This window comes from Lepisma saccharinum, chromosome 22, assembly GCF_977018435.1.
Source record: "Lepisma saccharinum chromosome 22, izLepSacc3.1, whole genome shotgun sequence".
Taxonomy (NCBI): Eukaryota; Metazoa; Arthropoda; class Insecta; order Zygentoma; family Lepismatidae; genus Lepisma; species Lepisma saccharinum.
The window spans coordinates 27,079,013-27,103,692 of record NC_139250.1 but is presented as its reverse complement, the minus strand read 5'-3'; the positions used below and the strand labels follow the sequence as shown (position 1 = coordinate 27,103,692).

The 24,680-nt window shown below is 38.2% G+C and overlaps 2 protein-coding genes across 4 annotated transcripts in view; one reads left to right on the top strand and one right to left on the bottom strand.

The window, feature by feature from the left end:
- Nucleotides 1-1,586, bottom strand: part of LOC146005040 (protein APCDD1-like) — a 119,832-nt gene extending 118,246 nt beyond the window's left edge. The window contains exon 1 of the mRNA XM_083144185.1: nucleotides 1,431-1,586. Coding sequence (XP_083000311.1) covers nucleotides 1,431-1,485 — 55 coding nt within the window. The 5' untranslated portion in view covers nucleotides 1,486-1,586. The remainder of the gene's footprint in view (nucleotides 1-1,430) is intronic.
- The window catches only part of LOC146005039 (sodium- and chloride-dependent GABA transporter 1-like), a 191,786-nt gene that overhangs the window by 105,064 nt on the left and 62,042 nt on the right, over nucleotides 1-24,680 (top strand). For 2 of the 3 annotated variants that reach the window (XM_083144184.1, XM_083144182.1), the window contains exons 2-3: nucleotides 22,003-22,076; nucleotides 23,674-23,817. In XM_083144184.1, the coding sequence (XP_083000310.1) occupies nucleotides 22,047-22,076; nucleotides 23,674-23,817 (174 nt within the window). In that variant the 5' untranslated portion in view covers nucleotides 22,003-22,046. Of the gene's footprint in view, nucleotides 1-21,188; nucleotides 21,316-22,002; nucleotides 22,077-23,673; nucleotides 23,818-24,680 lie in introns of those variants that run through there. The other variant, XM_083144183.1, reaches the window with a different exon arrangement.

The following is a 24,680-nucleotide window of genomic DNA, read 5'->3' as shown; positions in this document are numbered from 1 at the left end:
CGAAAACACACACAGTGTGGTTGTGAGTGCTGAATGCTTTCTCTGTCTCTCTCTATCTCTTAAGAGATCATTAATAGATTTACATCAATAACAGTATACGCACAAGAAGAGTAAATCAAGAATGCAAGTAAAATATAACTATAAAATCTGATTGATTTATGCGAGAACTAAACAAAAACTTATACACAATAAAACTATTTCAACTATTTCGTAATTTATTGACATCTTTAACCAGTTAGTAATTAGAATTAGAATTTCTTTATTCATGGGTGAAGTTCAGCCTGTGGCTGCTCTACCACTTAACCCGCAAAATCTAGTACACTAAAACAAACAGAATACAATTACTACTATAACATAAAAATTCCATTACATTTTCACTTCTAACTATTTCAGTAATTAACACACTAAAAAGATAAAAACAATTTTTCTCATTCACACACATCAAAATGTTCATCTTGGGTTCAAATCTGCTCATTTTTTGTTTCGATTTCAACGTAAGCATGCTGAATCTACTCATGTGTACTGAGGCTCTGTCCTTGATCATGTAGAAGTATTTTTGGGAATTACTTTCTACTTTATAAATATCTGATATATAAAAAAGTAATTCTTGCATGTATTTCATAATAACGTATTTTTAAATGTTTAGTAACTTCCTTTGTATTTAATAATATTATAAGTATATATTTGTTTGTGTGTGTAGATTTAGATCTTCCTCCCCCAACCAGTACGCAATGATTTCGCAACCTGACACATTTTATGCGTACACGCTACCTAAGAATAATAACAATAACAACAATAATCAATAATAATGTTTAAACTAAAATAATTATAATTGTATTAAATTAATTAAAATAGTATTAATTAAAATATTCAAATTAATTAATATTATAATATTTTACGTATGTAAGAGGACGTGTAGTGATGTAACAGCACGTATTCATTATCTAGCTTACGTGTAGTTAAGATCGGCAAAATTTGTAAAAATGCTGCTCTGGCAAGGAAATTAATGTCAAATAGATAGAGAATTAAATATTTATTGAATATATAAAAGGATGAAAGATCCAGTTGACGAAAAGTAAAGTTCGTGGTGATATTTTATGAATATTACGTTATAAGTAGTAATAAATCTTGCATCAATCTTCTTCGATACTGTCATTCAAAGTCGTAAGATCGCAATATAACCCTTGCCTTCCAATAAGTTTGGCAGAAATAACCCTGGATTAAACAACAAGTATATTTTCATTATTTAATTTTTGTACTTCGTAAATCTTTCGAGGGGGGGGGTCCGTACCCCTCCTAAATACGTCCTTGATGCTAATGTAGCACTATTGTCACTAACATTCAGAGAACTATTAAACACAAAGTTGTTTTCTTATCAGCACATGTTATGCGTACACGTTACCTAAGAATTAAGAAATTGCAACACTTACCTACGAATAAATGGAGGATGAGCGCCAATTCTAACGTCGTCAAAGGATGATCCATCTGGAGCTACTCGGATTCAAATCCACCACAAAAGCAGAGAAAGGCGTCTTCGTTCCACACTTGCAAAAGGGCAGCTCATCTTTGGAGGCTGCCTTCCATAACCGAGCGGACGTCCCTGCACAAAACGTGTCTTCGGGTTCCTCGCGAGGACGATCGCTCTTCCCTCTGCACGAGGCAACGTCTCTCGCTGCAATGGGTCTGGCTCTGGAAGTTCGCCAGATGGAATCCCTCCTCGCAGCGGGCATAGGCGCCCACCGAAAACCTCCGGGAGGGGCAACAATATATATTGGCGTCATGTTGACGCGTAGTCATTAGACAGAATAAGAGAGGAGAAATGAAAGAAACTATGTAAAATGAGGGAAAAGCAAAAAGGTAATAAAGACGCACATGCGAAAAGGTGAAAAGTGTGTGTGTGTGTGTGTGAGAGAGAGAGAGAGAGGAGAATAAGCCGGTTGAGACAGAGAGAAGGCAAAGAAATTAAAGAAGATGGACGGAGAGAGATAACTGAAGAGAATAAAGAAGCGAGATAGAGAAGGGATATAGAACAATAGAAGGTGATTGGGTTAGAAAGAAATGAAAGATACGATGGAGAATAATGGAAAGCGAGCCAGAAAGACATCGAAAGAGATAGAAAATATAGAGTGAGATCGGCGGAAATAAGGAAACAAAACAGAGAGAGAAAGAAAAAATAGAAAATAAAAGAGAAATGGGAGAAACAAGAGAGTGAACAAAAGAGAGAGGGAGGAGAAAGAAAAAGTTAAAAAGTGAGAGAGAGAGAGAGAGAGAGAGAGAGAGGTAGAAAAATATAGAAGATAGACTGTGAGAAATAAATTGAGAAGCGAGACAGAAAAAACAAACAGTGGGAGAGAGAGAAAAAAGTAAGGTGCTCACCACGCCATGAAGGCGTATAGGGGGTGTGGGGGTAAACACCCCACACTTTCTTGATCCGGTCGTGAGTGGGTGTGATATGATCAGCATCACGCCCTTGACCGCCTTGAACCCCCACAGTTTTTCCCCAGGTACCCATGTCATTCGACGCTGGGTGGGCGCCGTGGATACTTCCAACGTTACGAAAGTTCCCGGATTTGAACCGGCCAGGGATCGAACCCGGGACATTTAACATGGTAGTCAGACGCGTTACCGACTTTTTTTTTTTTATCAGCATATATACAAAATATGTCTGTTTTCTTACATAAATTCTGTTAAAGTATTGTATATAATTTTTAACATAGTAAGTATTATAGTAAGAGTCCCATTTTGGCTATCTGATACAATATTTTTGGCGTAAACATGCATTTGTACCTGTAAATAGCGTACTTAGCTCGTCTTTGATATGGGTGTATGTCAAGTCTACAAAATTGGGTCGTTTCTGTATGTCATGAAAATAAGTTAAAGCGGTGTCAGTCAAAAATAAAGGTAACATCTCTTTACGCTTAGCTTCCGACCATCCTGCGGCGTGTGCTACATTTTGGAACTTGAGGAAAAATGAGTCAATGTGCTTAGGGTCATTTCCGCTAAATGGTGCCGGGTACAACGCAGTTGGGATTGGGGTGGCCATGTTAGTGGTGGAAATTTGTACAGCTACGTTACCAGAACTATTAACAGTGTTAGAGGAAGTTGAAACGGGAGCCGGGGTACTCGCTAAGGGTTGGGGTTGGTTTTTGTTGGGTGTTTGTAGTCCAAGGACAAATTGAGGGTAATTTCTATTAGCAGACCTTAACCGTGTTAGTGGAGGGGAGGGAATTGGGGATAATGGTCGTGAATTTATTGGATTTGCCGTGATTGCAGTTGCTAACTCTATGATTTGGTCGAGGGAGGAATCTAGGTGTTCGTGCAACGCTATCTGTGACGTATTCATAAACGAAGGTTCGTCGTGCTGACCAAAGAACAAATGAAAGTATGGGTATACAGTTATTTACGTCATTAATATATCGCTGGTCATAGAAGTATAAGCAAGTGTTCTCATTCCTGTGTGAATGATGCTTGAATACATGTTATGCAGAAGAACTAGATTTTGTTGAAAAAGGGGGGGGCTTGGCATAAAAGAAAAAGAGGGGTTGTTTTCCATAGGGTAATACACAAAAATGTCACTGGGTCTGACGCATCTTAAGCGTACTGTGGGAGTATGAATTGGAATTACTAAAAATTTACTTTAAAAATGCTCCCAAAGTGGGAGGGAGGGGTGGGAGAGAATAATTTAATGTAAAGCAATTCGTACAGGAGGGTACTTAATTGCAAAAAGGGCCTGAAGCAACTCCACCATGTTGTAACCCCGTTTTCCTGGGGTTAGAGAGGTACAGGGAAGTTTCATTTAAACATTTAGGTAGAGCTTAATAATGTTTGATGGCTGAACCTGCTCCGTAGGAGGGTAGAGATATGGAAAGTTGGTGAAAAGGTTATTCACGCTTGTTCATACCTGGTAGATGTGTGTGTGGTCTTGTCCTAATGCTTCTCGCAGACCGAATCGTGACAGTTCCAAGGTTCTATCCAGCGACCCTCAGTTCACCAAGCCAAGCGATCCCTTGCGCCTTGTAGCATGCTAGGCAGCGGTAACTCCGTGTTCCATCGTCGTAGTTCAGCAGTGTAACGTGTTGTAATCGGACTAGTTATCCATGTAGCGTCGATGAGTGTCAGAATCAAAAGAGAGCTAGCTCCGGGTAGGAGCTTGCTTTTATCATTATAGGCGTCGAAAGGTTGTTAAACCTTTCGAACGCGGTAGATCCTGTTTAGATCCACGCGTTTGCCTTTCCAGTTCCTGGTTTTTACGGAAGTTACAAGCTAGCGCATTCTTGGGATCACTCGCTGGTCGAACAAGTTCAGGAAATAAACAAGTGTGAATATTAACATGACGAGGTTTTCTCGGTTTAATGGTCTCCATATCTCTACAATAAATATACATTTCTTCATACATTTAATACCTGTTTACACTTTCACACCACAAGTACATAATTATTGTTTTCTAAACAACACTGAGGTAGTTTCCAAAATACTCATACATTTTTGGATATTGTATCATTTTCCATCTAGTTCTTTTTAAATACTGTGTGAACAAAATGCTATTGCTCTTATACTTTTTACAAAATACATAATATATTGTATTAGCTATTAACCAAATTACTGCTTTGTTTTTCTTTTCTGGAAAATATTTGAAATCTGGTCTTGTACACATCGACGGTTGAAAGTATTGGGGTGATGTTCGACATATTTGTCCTAGATATGTCGTTAGGCATTTTCAAATTTCCTGTACTCCATTACATGTTACTATTCTATGCTCAGTGGTGTGTATCTCTCCACATATGTGGCATTTATTAGTTGTTTGTCTCTTGATATTATGTAAGCGTTCATTAGTTGGTATTATATCATGTATTACATTGTACCAAACACTATACACTGATGTATCCAAAAATTTCTTATTTAAATTTTTCCAAATATTTTGCCATCTGTTATTGGGAAAATGTTTTTCAATGCGGTGAGTCGGTATCTGCAACTGTTTGTGAAACAGTGTATATAAGTATTGAGAGAGTTTTACATCTTCACCTTTTGGCGGAAGCACCACATAACTGAATTCTTGCATCAAACTTCGTAGATATATCGGTCCATTTTTCAATCTGCGTAGATCTGGCGGATTTTGGGGTGGAAATTCCTCCGTCCATAACTGTATCCATAATGATGTAATGGAATCTTCAATGCCATAGAGCGTATAGGATCTTGCCAGGAATAGGGATTTGCATTTGATCTCAATATTTGCGAGCTCCAATCCTCCTTTTAGTTTCATTTGCCATAGATTGGATAGTGGTATTCGAAAAAAATGTCCATACCACACAAACCAACCAATTGCTGAATTCATTATTCTGAGGTATTTTTGATTGATTGGGAGCACTTGGGCCGTATAGTTTAATTTACTAAACATATATGTTTGCAAAAACCACACTCGTTGTATCATGTTCAACTGTCTGCTTCGCATTTTATAACATTGTATGCGAATGTCTCTCGCTATATTTTGCCAATTGGATTCTAACATTTGTTCCTCGTCCCTGTGAAAAATTATTCCTAATATTTTAATTTCCTGTACATATGGGATCCCTATATCTGGATATTTTTGATCCCATGTGCCAAAGGGTAGCGCCTTTGATTTTTCCATATTTATTTTGGCCCCACTAGCACGGCAGTATATATGTATCGCTGCCATCATTTTTTCCATTTGCTCGTTTGTGGTGATCCAAGCGGATACATCATCTGCAAAAGCAAACACTTGGTTTTCCTTAAAGGCGTGTATCGCGTCGGGAGTAGTTTTCCTGATATATTGCAGCAAAGGATCCAGGGTTAAAGCAAACAAGAGCATACTTAGTGGACATCCTTGCCGAATTGATCTTGTTATATTTATTGGGGACGACAGGAATCCATTGACCATTATCCGAGATGTTGCCTGTTGATAGAAACCTTTCAAAATATTAATACATTTATCACTGAATCTATATGCCTTTAGCACCTCAAACAGGTAGTCATGCGACACTAAATCAAACGCTTTTTTGAAATCAAAAGCAAGCACACATGCATCAAATTTCTGCACCAGATAATAGGATATCAGATCGCGAATCCCTCCAACTGCACTGAATATGTTATGCTTTTTGCCAATGCATGTTTGTTTCTCGCTGAGTATCCGTGGTAAAATTAACTTTAACCTATTTGGTAAGATCTTTGCCATTATTTTATAGTCACAATTTAGTAATGTTATTGGTCTGTAGTCGTCTACTTGTTTTGCGTGTGTTTTTTTCGGTATCAATATGATGATGCCTTCATTTTGTAAAACTTTTCCATTTTTAAAGGCAACTTGTATGATTTTGATTAGTTCATATTTTATAATCTCAAAAAACTGCAAATAAAACTTGTAACCAATACCATCTTTTCCTGGTGCTCCTTTAAGATTGCATGTTTGTAACGCTTCATATACTTCTTCTATTGTTACTTCAGTATCTAAAAGTTATCTATCCTCTTCTTGCAAACCATTAGTTAAAGAATTCAGTATTGTCTCTCTTGCTTCTGATTCCCCCTCCCCGGTTTGATAAAGCTCCCCATAATAGTCATAAAATGTTTGCATGATTCCTGGCTGACTCGCATGCGATTCTCCACCTGAATCCACAAGATTGTTTATCATGAGTGTTTTTTGTTGTTTTTGCATCTGTACATAGTGATACATCGAAGTTTTTTCATCTTGAATTAAATTCTTGGAATTGGTTCTTATTGTTATGCCTTCCATTTGTTGCCTCTGCAGTGTTAAGATTTTGGCTTTATACTGCTGTATGGCTTGGTAATTTTTGGTGACATCTCTCCCTTGACATGGCTCGTGTAAACACTGGTAATAAAAGTTGATCAATCCGTTTCTGTCTTTTGCATTTTCTTTTCCATACCAGCAGAAAAATGTTTTTAATTTTGGTTTTACATATCGAACCCACCAGTCATTATGATTACTGTAATACTTTTGTTGTTTACACCAGTCGGCCCATTTTTGTGCAAATATTTCATTGATATGTGGAAGCTCTAATAACTGTATATTTAGCTTCCAATATGAAGGACCCCTGACTAGTTTTGTTTCTTCCAGGTTTATTGCCATTTTTACTGCCATATGATCAGTAAAGGGCGCTGGCAATGCTTTTATGGATGTTATATTTTTTATTTGATCTGTATTTGTATATAACCTATCGATTCTCGATCCAGATTTATTATTAAAATATGTAAATATTATATCCTGTCTCTTCTGTAACCAAATATCTTTCAAATGTAATTCTTCAATTAATCTTGCAAGGGCTGGACTCTTTTGATAAGCTCTTAAACAATCGCTGGGATTTAATACCTGATTAAAATCACCCCCAAATATTATTTTAGATTCATTTAACGGTAGCAAATATAAAATGTCCTGATTATAAAATTGTTCACGTAACTGTCTATTTTGATTGCCTGATGGGGCATAAATATTCACAAAAGTATAGTTCTTACTTTGAAAGCTAATGCCTCTCCCATCTACTAACTTTTTTACATTAGTAATGGTTAGGCCGTTTCTAACAAGTGTTGCTGTCCCACGGCCATTGTTACCAGTATTAACTATCGCTTCGTAACCATATATTGATGGAAAGTCACACATACAAACTTCCTGCAAAAAACAATACGTCTATGGAGTGTACCCGTACAAATTCTTCTAACATTTTACATTTTACAGGCGAAAAGATTCCATTAATATTAATAGTACATATTCTAGTGGTATATACCATTAATAAATGAATAATATAGCACACAGTTAATAGTACTTTCCGATCGTCCCTCATAACGTTGAAAAAAAAAATGCAAACAACAAATGAAATATCAAATTAAATTTCCCTTTTTAGGGTTTACTTCTGTTCATTACTCTATTCATACCTCCTACCTCTCTCACTGATCTCCTCTTCGCTACTGTGTTCTCGCTACCTTTCGAAGTATTTTTCGTCCGTTTTTTTGCACCCACCTGCTGAGATTTTCTCCACTTTGACACTGAAGTGACACTTTCGTCACTTTCTTCTTCTGTATTCAATTAGCTTTCCAGCTCACAGTCTTTTGATGGTCCCTTGTCCTCCTCTTTTGGGACGTTGTCCTTTGCAGCTGGGATGGGAGGAAGATCAACTGAGTTTCCTTCGTCCTGCATCTGGTCATCCTGCATTTCTTCACTTACTTTTTCCTCTTGTTTGTCTAGGTGGGAAGTTCCCGGTTGTTTTGTGTCCATCGGTAATATTTTCTGGTTGTGTTCTTCCTTTGTGGTCTCCGTATTTACCGGTGGGAACATTTCCACCGGGCGGGTGTCACTTGGCACATTCTTTATCCCCTTATCTTTCATTTGTTCTTTTATCACATTTTGTAGACCTTCCGACCTGTTTTGATGATTATCTGGTTGGAACTGATTTTTCACGTTCGAGGAACTCCCCCTTTCCACTACTATATCACTATAATTTCTCTCTCGGTTTTTATTCACACGAAGCGTTGTTATCTGACGACTATCACATTGCCAGCTATCGTGTCCTTCTTTTCCACACACCCTGCACGTTCTCGACTGTCTGTCGTATATCACATGGCATTGATGAGATTTTACTGTAATGAACGACGGAATCGGTTTTTTCAGTTCCATTTTTACTATTCTCACCCCGTTGTAAACTTGATATTTAAAGTTTTCAGACCACGTTTCTTTGTCTATACATTCCACCTTCCCAAATTCCGTCATTTTTTCTTTCACACAGTCATCATCTAGTTCTAGTGGTAAGTTGAACACTCTTACCGCTTTTCTTTCCCTCCCCGCATCACACAAAAGCACTTTTACAGTTTCACCATTATCATAACAAAAGTTTGTTTCCGGACCACATTTCTCTAATATTCGCGTCATTATAACTTCTCTGATACATTTTACGAAAACACATCGAAAATGCGTAGGTATTTGTATTCCCAAGATCTCATCTACGTGGAGTTGAAATTGTCCATGAATAAAGTCATGAATTTCTCGCGCCGACGGCCTCGGTGCCCCGAACGGAAAACGTATCTGGATGGTATTTTGTCTAATAATATTCATCTTTTTACTATTCTAAAGTACTTTTCCAATTCTACTTACTCGCCAACCAACTGCACCAAACGCCACAAGCAACACGCACACGGCACTCCCGCTCGTTGTTTCCTGAAGGCAACTTTTCACTGACCTTCACGGAGCAACTAGTTTCCGCGTCCGCTCTCTCTGAAGGCTTCCACGGAACTCACTGACTGAGCCACCGCGGCCGTAAGAGAGATGTTCATAGAGAGATATAATGGAGAGGAGATGAGAAAGAGGCAGACAGAACGTAGAAAAAATAATATGGATGGAGCAAAAGAGAGAACAGGAAAGAAATAAAGAAGCGAGTCGTAGAGAGAGAGAGAGAGAGAGAGAGATAGAATGAAAGTAAGAAATAAGACAAAATACAGAAAAAGAAGTGATCAGGTAAAGAGGGAAGGAGCCAATAAATAGATACGAAAACAGAAAAGAAAAGGAAAGAGGTAAGATGATACAGTTAAAAACAGAAAAGATAAAATAGACATTTAAGCGATAATTATAAACAAAATATGACTTTTCTATAAATAATCAAGTAGAAGTACTCTTGTTACATCTGAAGAAGCAGAATAGTAATTGATTTTGGTCAATTCTTAGACATTATACCAAAATCTCGGACACCAACAGTAAGTCTCGTTTTCGTCTCGATTTCACAGTGGTCTGTCTCGTTCTCGTCTCACAGTGTGCGAAATCCCGGGTGGGGGGCGGGAGGGAAATCCCCCCACAACAATCTTGTCCCGAAATTCCTCCCCCCCACCAAATTCTTCCGGGGTGGAGAGTTTTTGTTTTAACAACGAACATAAACAATTAGTTTGGGATTCGAATATACTTGACTGGAATAATATCGAAAACATACAAAAAGAAAAGCGGACAACAAAGAGCCTCATCTCTTAGGACACTGAACCCAGCAATCCCCGGAACACAGAAATTAGACCGACTTGTTATTTCGTCTCCAATTCTCATCGCCTTTCGTTAGCAACCACGAAGTATATATATATATATATATATATATATATATATATATATAAAACACGTAATAGCATTTATATGTGAAATTTATACAGTAAGCTACTATCTTCTTAATGTCTCTTAATTTTTGCCCATCCTCACTTACGCAAATCATTGTTCATAGCATCCATCAGTAGTACAGTGTCTCTCAAAAGTTTTAGGACAACGACATTTTAAACTAGGCAGCCCAATTTACACAAGGCGTTGGTGGGTTGCGTGTAGAGTTAGGCTCAATTTCAGGGTTGCCACATGCACAATAAATATTTATAAAATACGCGAAAGAAATAAAAACAAGTATTAGTGCATAAAAGTATTAAAAATATCACTATTATATCGCAAGTGACAAAATTATTTCTGAAAGAAAAATAATAGGTTTTCTAGTATTTCATCGCTGATGAGTCTACAGAACGGAAAAGAGGAGAGAAAACCAGAGGTGACAAAGGACAGGAGAAAGAGAAAGCGAAAGGAGAAGAGGAAAAGTAGAGGAGGGAAGAAAGAGAGGATAGACGAGGAGAGGAGATGTAGTGAGGAGAATGTAAAAATATTCTAGGAGAGATGAGGAAAATGGAGCAAAAAAGAGAAAAGAGGAGGAAAACAAGATGAGAGAAGAGTGGAGAGTAGAGTAAAGGAGAGAAAAAGAGAAGAACGAAAAGAAGAGGAGAAAACAATATCTTATGCACAGACAGTCCGTGTCACTGTACACCAACTGAAGATGTAACTTTCACCACACAAAGGGGGTGGGGAGCAATACCAAAAGTGTTCTCACTGGTATTTGCCGAGGGCAATAATCACAGACGGTTTTCAAAATGTCTGCCGTTTACTTCTACGCAGAGATGACAGCGACGAATCAAGGATTGTCGAGTACGAGCAAACAAGCCAGGTGTATCTGCTACCGTCGCGGCGGCGACGTTGATGCGAGCAACGAGGTCCTCAGCTGATGTGACAGGTGTGTCGTATACGAGGGTTTTCATTTCTCCCCAGAAGAAAAAATCGAGAGGGTTGAGATCTGGCGACCTCGGTGGCCAAGGCACAGGCTCATCCCTACCAATGAACCTATTGCGAAACACGTCATGCAGTAAATGTCGTACATTACGATCGAAATGAGCTGGTGCACCATCGTGTTGGTACCACATTTCTTGCCGCAGTGCCAAAGGTACGGTCTCCAACAGTTCAGGCAGAACCTCACTAAGAAATGCATGATACGTGCAGGGAACAGGGAGAATGTATGGTCCAATTAAATGATCATGTACTATCCCGCACCACACATTCACTGAAAACCTGTGCTGGTGATGGGCCACAAAAAGTGCATGTGGGTTGTCAAAGTCCCATACATGACTGTTTCTACTATTGAAGACATCCATCCTGGTGAAAATGGCTTCATCTGTTAAAAATACGTTTGCCCCGAAGTGAGGGTTTGTGTCCAGCTGATGCAACAACCATTGGCAAAACTCCATACGAGGGCGAAAGTCACGAGGTAACAGTTCTTGTACTTTCTGCAGTTTAAAAGGGTGCATTCCTTCATCTGACAACACTCGCCAAACATTCACATGAGACGTGTTTCGTGCCCGAGCGAGCACTCGCGTACTGGTGCCAGGATGTTCTGCGACCGCTGTTAACACATCTTCTGCAAACTGATGTGTGCGTACACTTCGGGGTCTTCCAACTTCTTGTCGCGGTGGTAACACTGACCCTGTTTCACGCAGTCGACTGTCCACTACCTGAAAGAAGGTGTGAGACGGTAAACGTCTATGTGGAAAGCGTTCTCCATAAAGACGCCTTGCCTCACGGCTATTACCACGTGCCTCCCCATACATGAGATGCATGTCTGCTAGCTGCTGGGTCGTATACGCAGCCATCTGTGTAATAGGGAGCTGGAACTGCAAAGTATTGTTTTTGTTTAACACTGGCACACTGCACAAATTGGCCGTATCACCGTACGAACACCACAGACCAATTGTTGCGATACTTGACTTGCCCACTCCACCACGTCAACTTCTTTCAATGCAACATACTAGTACTCTTCAATGCGTATGACAACCTAGAGCGAACTGCATATCCCAGCACCTGCAACACGATTGGGACGACTGCCGGAGAGAACCAACCCTTCGAGCTCCTCTCGCGGGAACAGCAGTCATGAAGGTCAAACGTAGACTACGAGAGCCAGACTTGCCTGTGCAGCGCTTCCAAAACTGGTCTCTTTTACGTCACAATGATCGCGTGCGAACACTTTTGGTATTGCTCCCCACCCCCTTTGTGTGGTGAAAGTGACATCTTCAGTTGGTGTACAGTGACACGGACTGTCTGTGCGTAAGATATTGTAGCATTTGTTGTTTGTTGTGTGTGTGTGGGGGGGGATATTACGTAGTTGTCGCGTGTAAAAATACACGTTGTCGCAATCATCTGATATTGTGTTTTTCTTTCCCTCCTCCTGTCTCTCGTATGCCACATGACATGATTCGTTCATTCCTCGCGTGTAACTGGGGTATGCAACCGTGCTCAACTTTTCGGATTTTGTGTTCGGTGGTCATGTTTTGATGTTTGAGGTCGGGATGTGTTGTCTTGAACGCATTTCTCATTGTCACGGTCCTTCTTGCTGCGTTACATACCTTTTCCATGCATTGTTGTTGCTGGAAATCCCCAATTCCTTTGAGGACTCCATTGCGCATGCGTGCAGTGAACTTTTCATAGTGACTTCCGGACTGAGCACATACGATTCCTTTATGATTCCCTTGGAACCGCCTCTCTATCTGTGATAGTATTCGTCCCAGTTAGGTGTGACGTTCACTTTGTCACCTTTTGCGAGGCTCCTATCTCGGAAACGAAGCCTCAGTCGTAAAAATGGAACTTAGACTTTTTGCTTGTTTTCGTGTGAGGAATCACCTCCCAAGCGTTGTAAACGACCTTTAGAAACACCCTGTATATATATTGTGTGTTTGTGTGCCTGTCTGTCTGTCTGTCTGCTCCTTCCCCCCCACCACCTATCTGCAGTGATTTCGCACCCTGCGTTTCGACAAGTCTGGAACGTTGGAAGGTTTTGGTTTTATTTTCTTCTCTGTTTTAGAAGGCTGGTCCTGTGACGGTAGCATACCCAGTTCTTCCAAATGAAACTTACTAGTAAATTTTCAGATAACCTAAGCAAGCGGTCTAACTTATTGAAGTGCTTATAGCATGCTTAGCAGCCATATCATTGAATCAGCAATATTTCGTCCAATAGCGAGCCTATTCAAACAATAGTCTACCCTAGTCAAGATGTTTTCGTAATTTGACAATATACTTTACTTTCTTACCTCAAAAGTTTGTTGCATATGCGTATCGCAGAAAAGGATCAATCAGGTTTTCACAAGCAAAGCGAATCAACCATATCTTCATTAATTTGTAAGATTGTCTGCTGGTGTAAATTTTTTAAATGAAATTTTGAATCTCGATGCCATGGTAATCACTGGAGAAGCAAGATAACAATGAAACATTGTCTGTAGCTAATTCCAATCTTAAGTTTCAATAATGAACTCTGGTATGGTCAAAAAATAATATGTGAATTAGAAAGTTGGATAAAAGTCTCTTTCCGCAAAAATTCACTTTAAGTTTTAATACTTGTTCACGCATGAACACATAGACAGTTGACATAACTTCAACAAACGAGTTCCCATTAAGTTGGTAACAATGACAACTTCCATCCTACAATAAAAGATAAGGAAACTGCTGTTGTTCGTTAAAATTTTGGGGGAAAACGACTCTTATCTCAATCTACATAATATTTTTGTCGTAGACTATTAGTTTTATCCAATGGTGGAGCGTGTCTTGAATGGTGGAAGTTGCTACGTCTCATTCGTGGGTAAGATAATGTAAGGCAAGGCTCCACGTTAGAAGGACCTAGGGGAAATTGTCCCTCTCCCCCTTAAAATCCGCCAGGTGTAGCGAATTCTCGCTAAAATTTGCAACAGTACCACAGACATTTTCGAGTTCTCCTAGACATGCCTTGAATATGCTGCACTCTGGTGCCGAATGTAAGAAGTATTTCCGCTTGCATCAGTGTTCGCACAGCGAAGTGAACATCTTCGGGGTACAGTGGCCAACAGCCCCTTAGCTGTCAGCTCTATGCAACACGCACAGCAATTGTGTTCAACGCCCTCCGTGGAACACTTTGGGAGTTAGTGTTACCAACTATCTAGAGGAGTTATCGACGTGAAGGAAGTCGTGTCAGAATAAATTCTGTGTATATACTCGTACATCAAACATAGATTTTTTCGAATAAATATACGTATGTGTGTGTGCATTTAATATGTACGTAATTTAAGATGTATAGATGAGTGTTCATGTGCTCATGAGAACATTATCAGGCGACGCGCCTGCATAAATGTATGAAACGTAGACAAAATATTGCAAATGAAGTACTTCGACGATGCATAAAGTGCGGAATGTCTCAATCGCTCCGATGGCAGGAAAACTGCAACAGACATGTTAGACCTCCAAATAGTTATCCAAATGCAAGACCTCGGTAAGTCTGAGGAGGAACGCCTAAGACGTCAGGCAGAAAGTGTCAGGAAATTACGTGACAGGTTTTTAATTATGAAGATACATATTCATGTACACAGTCGCTTATCTTTCCATAAATACAACCAATGCTGCGCTATGCCTGGCAAAAAGATGGCTATGATACCAACGAAACTCGTACTTGGTTTCACAATATGTATATATTAATTTTGCAACATGTGCAGGTTGCGATGAAACGGGATATCACGGCAATGAATTTCACACATGTGCCTGATGATGATGATGATGAATGTGCTTTATTTTACTTCGCTTCTTGTGCCATTTTTGGCTAATTTGCTAACATGAGGATGAGTGACAGGTCTGGATGTCCCACTCCATGCCCCAAAATTTTGAACAAATCTAAATTCAAATTGTATTTTTATGTTATGTGTTACATATACTCCCTCTTTATGAGTGCTTCAAAGTACTGTTTTCAATGGAGCAAATTAGTGTTCCTTGATAGTGCAGCTATAAAAGCACAGATTGTGATTTTGTTGTTTCTTTGTTACTTATTGTTACTTATATATTGTTACTATTATTATTCTATGTGGTTATTTTATGTTTTGTGTCTTTAAAGTGATGTGCAAAATGTAATTTGTGATTAGAACTTTTCATCAGTGCACCGAAATATTGTATGGTTTGAAAAATAATATTGATTATTTCCTTCCTCTGTCAATGCAAAATTATAACAAGGAACTCAACAATTTCAAATTAGTGAAATAATACAGATGAACTATTGTCAAAATCCCGGCCGACAGTCGACCCGGGTTATAGCAAGAGAAATGTTGTATATACACTACTTTGTAAGACGACGATAGTAAGTCAAGGGCACAATGGTCCCGATATTTACAAAAAACCTGTCAACAAAGCATTTGCATTGACATTGGGATGAGTGATGAAATTGATGAATGGACACTCACAAACATTAATGCCCAGGCCAGGATTGGAATCCGGAGCCCCTGCCGTCGTAGCGCGATGTGCTAACCACTCCGCCACGGGGGCCGGCTACATGTGCCTGATGTGACGGCAATTATTATGTTCGGTACTGTGTTCAACGGTTACAATATCATGGTAAAAAAAAAAAGGTAAAGTGCTCCCCTGTGCTTAGCACAACGCCATGAAGGCGTATAGGGGGTGTGGGGGTAACGCCCCACACTTTCTTGATCATGGAGTTCAGATTATCCTATATAATACCTAAATTACAGAGACGTGGGTGCTCGCATAAGACAACCCTCTCCCATCAAAGGCGTAACTAGACGGGAGCAATGGGGACACTTGCCTCCCAAAAGTTTCAGATTTATGAAAATTTACAAGTTGATGATACTTGTGTTAACCTCTTGGAACCTGAGGAACAAAGTAACGAGTAATTTTTATGATTTTTTAAATGTAACATTTGTCCAAATAGTCCTGGATTATATTTTTGGGACTTGAAAAATTTTGGTTCTTCCCCTCCAAAGTTAAGCTCCAAGTTCAATTTTCCCCAAAGTTAGCTCGCAAGTTACGCCTATGCATTAGGCCTAAAGTTAAGAACACACTTGACTAATAAACACCTTATGGTCTCAAGAATGTTCCTGTTTTGCTACAGCTAAACAGATAAACCAAACCACAAATAATTCCCAATACAAAAATATATTTAATCCATAACGGCTGACAAAGGACTGGTGAGTGGCTGCATGTTAAGAACAGCTTCTACTATCATTAACGAAATATTATATTTTCAGTATGTGCTGTGACCAGTGATGTGCGTCTACGCGTAAACAACGATAGTCTACATTCTACACGTAGACTAGTTTATACACGTAGATTACGTAATCTATGTAAACAACATGGCGAAAGGTGATGACTTAGCAAAGAGCGCCGTGAAATTGAAAGAAAATTATACTGCGTATCAGCTGCTGATGTGTAAGGATAACTTTTCATACTCTTTCTTCCAAATTCGAACAATTTCTCACCTAGGAAGAAACCTAATATAGGAAATATTCTAGTGTATTATGGGAAGAAGAACTCTCTTGGCTCATGACTGCCATCTGTTGTTTTCTTTTGCATACTATTTATCTTCTTCCATAGCATAGTTGATGATGAAAGAGAAGATACATTTTGTTGTAAATAGGATTCTTTTCAGTTCGTTAGGAACCAATATAGTTGCAAATGTCACTTTCCTTTCATGAAAGCCTTGAAAATTAATTTTAATGCAATTTAGATTGTCTACGTAGTCTATGTAAACTACAACCCAATGTAATCTACGCGTAGGTTACGTGTAGACAACGCATGTAGACGTAAACGTATAGTCTACGGCACATCACTGGCTGTGACTGAAATATTTGGAAAGAAACACGTTACACGTCATTTCTTTTTAGAATTTATTGCATGCTATTCAGTATGGTCTTAACTGGAGAAAGTAGTTTCTAAAACTGATTTTGACTCACTATTCCATGATTGGAAATTAAATATAACGAAAATGTACTCGTTTAGCATTTGTTGTATAATTTCCTCTGAACTTATTGGAAGGCAAGGATTATATTGGGATCATACGGCTTTGAAGGACAGGAAGGACGTATTTAGGGGGTCCAGGGGTGCGGACCCCCCCAAAAGAAGTACGAAGTACTAAAATTAAGTAATGAAAATATTAACATTTGTTGCATAATCGATGGTTATTAATTTCCATTGAACTTATTGGAAGGTAAGGATTATATTGGGATCACACGGCTTTGAATGACATTACAAAGAAGATTTATGTACACTACTACTCAATATGCATAAAATATTAATCAGAAACTTACTTTTCTCCAACTACTTGTGACATCATTTTTGTTATTCGACAAATATTAAATTATTCATCTATTTGACATTAATTTCATTGCCGGGACACTTGTTTTTATGTAAATTATTCCGATCTTAACTACAAGTAAGCTACGTAATGAATATGCGCTGTTATATCCAGCGGCGAAGCGTGGTGTCGCTGGAAGGGTAGGCACAAGGCACAGGCGTGTGAGTTCGTGTTGTTATGGGTGCGACTTTTTTAAAATATGAAAAATATAACCTTTAAAGTTATTTTTCAAAATGTAACAATATCTTATTCCATCTATCAACGTACCTGAATAGTAACTCTTGATGTGTGCCAACTCGTAAATCGTATTTCTTGATTTTATTGTAAATTGATGCTTTAGATGTCATTCGAGTGGCAGTCATCAATGTTCCGATGCCCCTTCTTTCTTCCTATGCCCGGTAATAGGCTTTTATGCTTGTTTTTGTAGCATTCCAGAGTAATACGAGTCATTATTCTCCTTGCTCACTTCACGCTCACAACAATGAAAGCCGGGCCCCGTGGCGGAGTGGTTAGCACATCGCGCTACGACGCCAGGGGTCCTGGGTTGGAATCCCGGCCTGTGCATGGATGTTTCTGAGTGTCCATTCATCAATTTCATTATATCATCACTAGACCTCGGATTTTAGGTTTCTAACCTATTTATTCCTTTGCAGGTAAATAAGAAATAACAAGTTATGTCAGCGTTTCATTAAAAAACGCAACAACAGACGAAGTTTTATAGTGCCTAAAACAACCTCTTTTGCTTGTTAGAACCTATTTTAGGTTTATGTGCCTAAACGAACCTTTTTTTTTTATTTCATGTATTTTTTAAGGTTTTTAAGGTTTTTTGTATAACTCAGAGGTATTTTCTTGCTTTGGCATCGAAAAATGTCAATGATTGACGTGTTTGAAACAAACTTTCTGTCAATTTCTCTTCCTCCAAGTCCATGATACTTTTCAAAGCTCTAAACCCGTGATTCCCAAAGTGTGGGGCGCCGTGGCTGGCTTACAGGGGCGCCGCGAAATGTTCCAATATATTGAATCAATATGTGCTTATTTAGTACTTTTACACATAAAATATTTCTGAATCTAGCAAGTGTTAGACAAGCTTACATTCTGACTTGCGCGCCGCGGAAAGATTTTAAAACACTAAGAGCGCCGTGAAACAAAAAAGGTTTCGGTACCCATGCTCTAAAAAAAAGCAAAATGTCTGGCACCACTGTTACCTGCACGATCGTTCTGTGCTTTGTGGCATTCATGCCTTGCAAAGTAACGTTTCAACATTCAAATTTGCACCACTGACTGTTTTTGTTGAGAGATCATGTTAAATACGTAAGATGATCCTCACAGAAAAAATGCGGTTTGACTGTGGATAACATGAAAAAAATTGTTATGTATTCAGGGTGGTCACTCTAAGACCATGATAAAATTCAACTATACCTACTGGTTTTCAAGGCAATTTTTTTTAAAGAATTAATTGTACAGGCAGATATTTTCTCCATTTCAACCTTACGTATTACCGCCTCTCACCACACACACACACACACAAATATATATTAACAATATAAACGGTCTGTGTGATTCTAATGTATCAAAAAATTGAAATTTTGATTATTAACGGTTGTATCTAATCAGTATTTTTCATGAATTTTGAACCATTTTACATTTTTTTGGAACCTACTTCAGGCTTTTTGGACCTAATTTAAGATTTTTTAGAACCTATTTTAGGATTTTTATAACCTATTTTGGGATTTTTAGAGCCTACTTTAGGAACCTAAAAATTCGAGGTCAAATCATCACTCATCCTCATCTTCGCAAATTAACCAAAAGTGGCACAAAAAAAAGCGAAGTGAAATAAACCAAATCAATCAAGCAACAATATAAAAAAGAAAAAGATAAAATATAACAATACAACAATAACCACAATGCAACAGGAGTAAATCGAGAAACTAACGAAAACGCAGAACACTGTCATATAAACATTTTTTCGCCCTCGGAACAAGTTGTCTTTGCCTTTCTACCCTCATCTTCCCTTTCCCCCTCACTGGACACACCGCGCTGGACAAGAAACAGATGTGAAGCCCAGTTTGTACAGTATGTCCAGCGTTGCGAACCACCCAATCAGGAAAAGTGTGCTGATTAAAATCTTAAATTTTGCTAAATGAAACTAAATTGTGCTCTGATGACTTAAGTCTTACGTTCATTTTATGCATCTATTTTGGGAGGAGTTGTGATGTGAACATACGTTGTTGATTAGTTAAACAATATTGGTAATTTCCCCCGTTAAATTAATTACAATGGTTTAACGAATATAATTGGTTCAATATAACGCTTGAAAAAGTTTCAGAAAATTCGACGACTAAGAAAGGCGGCGGCTTGTTTTATATGTGACCCCAACTTTGTACCAATTTTCTTCAATAAAATGTTCCTCGTGAACTAAGTACGGAAAGATAAAGAAAATATGAAAAGAAGACTGTGGACCAGATGTGGCTGGATCGGCATGCTACATTTTGTTTGAAACAAATAAGATCTGCGATTTTTTTATTTTATTTTATTTTTTTCAAAATATATTCCTCTGAATTTAATTTATCTTTCTCCCAGGAACGCATGTTTGTAGATGATGCTATATTTTACCATTATGCCAAACCCAAGGTGCTAGGTACCAAGAAAGTTCAAATTGTACTATGTTTAGCACAATTATGCTTGGGTTGGCATCACTGCATGAGGCCGGACTCTCTGTGTCCATTTCGGGCGAACGCGCCCCTAAAATTATGCTTTCCCGCATGAACCACATAGAATGTTATGGGACCAGTTGAGGGCCTCGGAGAAGTGGCTCGACATGCGACGGCAGAGCCCCTAATATGTGGAAATTATCGCAAGGCCTAGAATTTTAGTTTTCTTGTATTAAGGCACCGTTTAATGAAATTGTAAGTAATAAAATAACCGTAATGGCCAAATATATTAGGATAGGTCCGGCCTCCGGGCCTCTTATGACGCTTCACCACTGGCTATATCTGTATTCTTATACAGTCTTTTTACCTATTTGTGTAATAATAATATAATATTAATTTATGTATTGTAATTAGTATTAATTTTATTTAATGTAATTATTTTAATTTAAACATTATTATTATTATTCCTGAGACACTTGGTTTGGACCCCCCCCCCCCCCGAAACATATTTCTAGATATGTGCCTGTTGCCAACCAATGTAAATCCAAGTAAAAACTGCAGTTGGTCCAACGGTTCTGGTTACTTGGGCATTCACATTAATAGAGTGGGGCAGCACTTGAAGTGGATAATGTTAGTTGGGTAAATGTTTGGTCATGGCTTGGGTTTACAGGGGGGGATGCTCCTATGGTTCAACATGGTTATAATGAGACAACTGGGTGGATGCTTTGTGAAAAATTAGTGCCTAGTCTGGGAATACTATCAGCTACACCCCCCCCTCACTTAGAGCACTGGGGTGGGAACACTTTCGGGTATTTATTTGACTTTATAAACGTTTCACTTCTGCTGTCTGTATTTCAATGTAATATTTGAACTGAAAATTTCCACAAGTGACAAATTAGTTGGTGACACAATGCCAATTTACTTGATGGGAATCAATATTTTGTTAATTTTTGTACTGTTGCAATTGTGAAAGTGACATCTTTGTTGTGACCAATCAACATACTCTTGGAGTTGATTGCTAATCCTTAACATAAGAATCTTGTATAATAGATTATATTTACATGTATGGATATCCAATAAATCTTTGTTGAGTTGACATGTATGCATAGATTTTTGGACATTTTTTCCTTTTCCATAAACACATTAAATATATGTTTTGATAATGAAGAGTGAGATTATTTAACTTTTATACCAGTAGTCCAGATGTATAAGCAGTTCAGGTAATATATGTATAACCAAGGTATTTACTTTCTTCAAAGTGTACTCACACCATAGAATGGACTGAATGATTGTTTTGTGCTTGTCAGTACTTAATTTAAAATTTTTCTGCAAACATATCTTTTAAAATACAAAATCTGCAGATATTTAATCAGTGGTAATGTGCATCTTTGATTATTATAGGACAAGCAGTACAGTAAAAAATATAAGCTTTCTAGTATTTTTTCCTGATTAATTGACTAAAACACAGGATGGCAAAAATTATATGTAGTTATAATTTTAAGTTAATCAGATTTTTTCCCTAAGACAGAGATTAAAGGAGAAGATGCATATTTAAACATATAGATATGACATATTTAAAATGCTTATCACTGGTAATTTTCAACAATCTGGTGTTCTTCCACTCATTGCCTGCAATCTGATTGCTCAAAGGTATCCAATATGTGAAGAAAAGTAGAATATTGAAGATGTCTTTCAAAATAATGGCACCATGATTGTCCCTGAAACAAAAGGCATGTCTGTCCACCTTAGCTATAAGTTTCATTCGTCCATTTAGTCCTAGTTAAAACATACACGTTCTCATCTCAATCAAAAAACAACTTTCTTTTTGTCAAAAATAATTTTGATGGAAATTACTAATGGTTTTTGAAATACATACCTCATTCTGTAATTTGCTTATGTACTTTCAGAGAACTGGTGGCTTCATCCATAGTTGCAGAGTCAAGATTGCAAAATGTCAGATGAAGGAGAGGGATTAAGTTTGGTATGTTCAGATTTGGTTTCCATTTGATTTCGTTTACACACACACACACACACACTAGATATGAATGCAATGTTATTACAATTTTTTGATTTTGTTAGAGTTTATTACATGCATGACACACAGCTTGTTCTCATCTGTCAATCTGTGGAAGAAAAGATGGAGGAAACATCTGGGAAGAGCCCACCTGGGGTATCTGGTACCAAGCTCTAGATACAGGATGCATGCAGGTTCGAGTCTCCTTGGCGAAGCGTAACACCTTTTCTCCTGAGATTTCAACCTGTGTATGGGGCCGCTGACCATGCACCAGCATAAGGAAATTGGGGAGCTACGAATGAGTAGCATAATCTGGACCTGGAAACCTACAACAATAACTGGGGGTTCGTCATGCTGACCACACATCACCCCATAACTGGTTGGATGATCCCCCACCTTGACAGGTAGAAGTGAGGCCACTACTACCTGGCTGCCTTAACCGAGACCATGGACGGAAGTGCGCATGTGCCAACCAGATGTGTTCAATGGCTAAATAGGGGTGACGGCACTTTGGGCAGGAAACGGGTTCCTTGAAAATCCTCTGCTGTGGAAACAACAATGAGGTTTCAGCGCAGTAACATCGCCGCCAAAATACATAGAGATGTTTACGAATTATGTAAGGGTTCAGAATGAAATTAAAGCCATGCATATACTATATATCAGCAAAAAGAACATATTGTGGACAGTATTCAAAACGTCACATAAGTAGATATACTTGTTTGTAAACCAGTAGCTTTATTTCAGATCATTCAATTAAATTGATCTCCTTAGTAAATATTTTAATTAGCACAAATTTACACAGCACTAATCAGTATAGTATTCACTAATAATAGTATTATTGTATGTAGTATTATAAATATAAATGTAGTAACTGAATGGTTTGTGACATTTTCTAGCATAACGAGGGTGTTTTGTAGAATGTACAACAGGAGCCATAACGTCCCAATTTTCTTTATTCCTCTTCGAAACGGTTTCTTACGAATTGTAAGAGCCATCACAAATCACAAACACAACACAGCAAGCAGTAATAAACACAACAAGCGAAATACCACAGGGTATTTTTGGGGAGTACATCTCCCTGCTTCCCCTCTTGTGTTTGGAATCATCCTTTCCAGGTAGTTTCGTCTTCCTTGGCTGGACTGTAGTTGGTAGGTAGTCCCCTGACCTTCACAGGCTGTTGCGCCACAGGTTATTGTGATTTTGCATAATACGTTCCTGCATCTACAGCATACAATATAGCATTTTCAGGAAGTTTCATGTACATATTTTTAAGTAACATGAAATCGAAAGCCAATGAACAAAAGTTAATATAATTTTGGAATTCGACACCTAAAAATCTACAAGTCTGCAATTTTTTTTTTTGTATAAAAGAGCATAATGCACTGTAATTGAAAAAAAATCCACAGTAACCTTGGCTCAGTGAGCCCATAACAGGCTACACCAATGAGCATCATAATCAAATATGGCAGATTTCTGTGTATATATTTATGAATCTTTCGCAATAAAAGTGCATGTTTATGTATTCGTAATTTATTTTTCACTCTACCTTATTTTGTCGTTTCAGCACCCTGTTGCAATTGTGCTGGAGGATTTTGTGGGAAGAGCTCCTGGTGATCTTTCGTGCAAGAAGGATGACTTGATTGTGGTGTTGGAACAAAACCCTGGTGGTTATGAAGGCTTGTGGCTGTGCTCATTTAAAGGACATCAGGTAACTATACTCTTACATTGTCACCCATAAAAAAAATATGTACATGCATGTCTGTAGGATTTTTTCCAGATAGGACAAACATGAACACTTTTTTCAGAGGACAAATAAGGCACCCCCCTCTTTCTAAATATTGCTTCCATTTGCAGTTTTCATGTACTGAAGACGTACTTGTAACTATCAGTCCTTCATTATAGTTAATGTAAATAACTGTGACACAAAGGTTTATTGAACTATGTGCTATTGTATTTCTCAGAAGTTGAAAAGGTGGAGAATGCATTAAAATCAAGTTAGGAATGAGGAAAATTTTGCTTAATTATTCTTCCTTTATCCATTTTACTTGTGTTTGTATTCTGTTATACTTTCCTGTACCTCACTCTAGTTTTACTCTTGTAGTCTCAGTTACTATTTTCATTGTTAGTGAATACATCTTTTCAGTGTTTTCCTTCCCTTTCCATCTTAGGTTCTCCACAGCCCCATAGCCAGAATTTTATTTCATAGGGGGCTGACCTCTTATTAACAGCTAAAGGCAAACAACTCTTTATGTTAGATCTTTGTAGGATTTCGGGGGGCTTCAGCCCCCCTCCCCTGGCTACATGCCTGGTTCTCTAGTATTCTCTCTCTTACTCTTTACTTCCTTTCCTTCTCTCTTTCTCATCTTTGTCTCTTTCTCTCTCTTTTGTTGTTTATTTTTCCTTCTATTCCTACCATTCTCTCTGTACTTATGTTACTCTCTCATTCTCTAAATTTCTGTCTTCCCTTTTTTCTCTTTTCTTTCAATCTCTCTCTCTTTCTTTGAATACTTTATTCCTCTTCCTTTCTCTCATTCCATATGGAAGGACTGTCCAAACTACAGCCTGTGAACC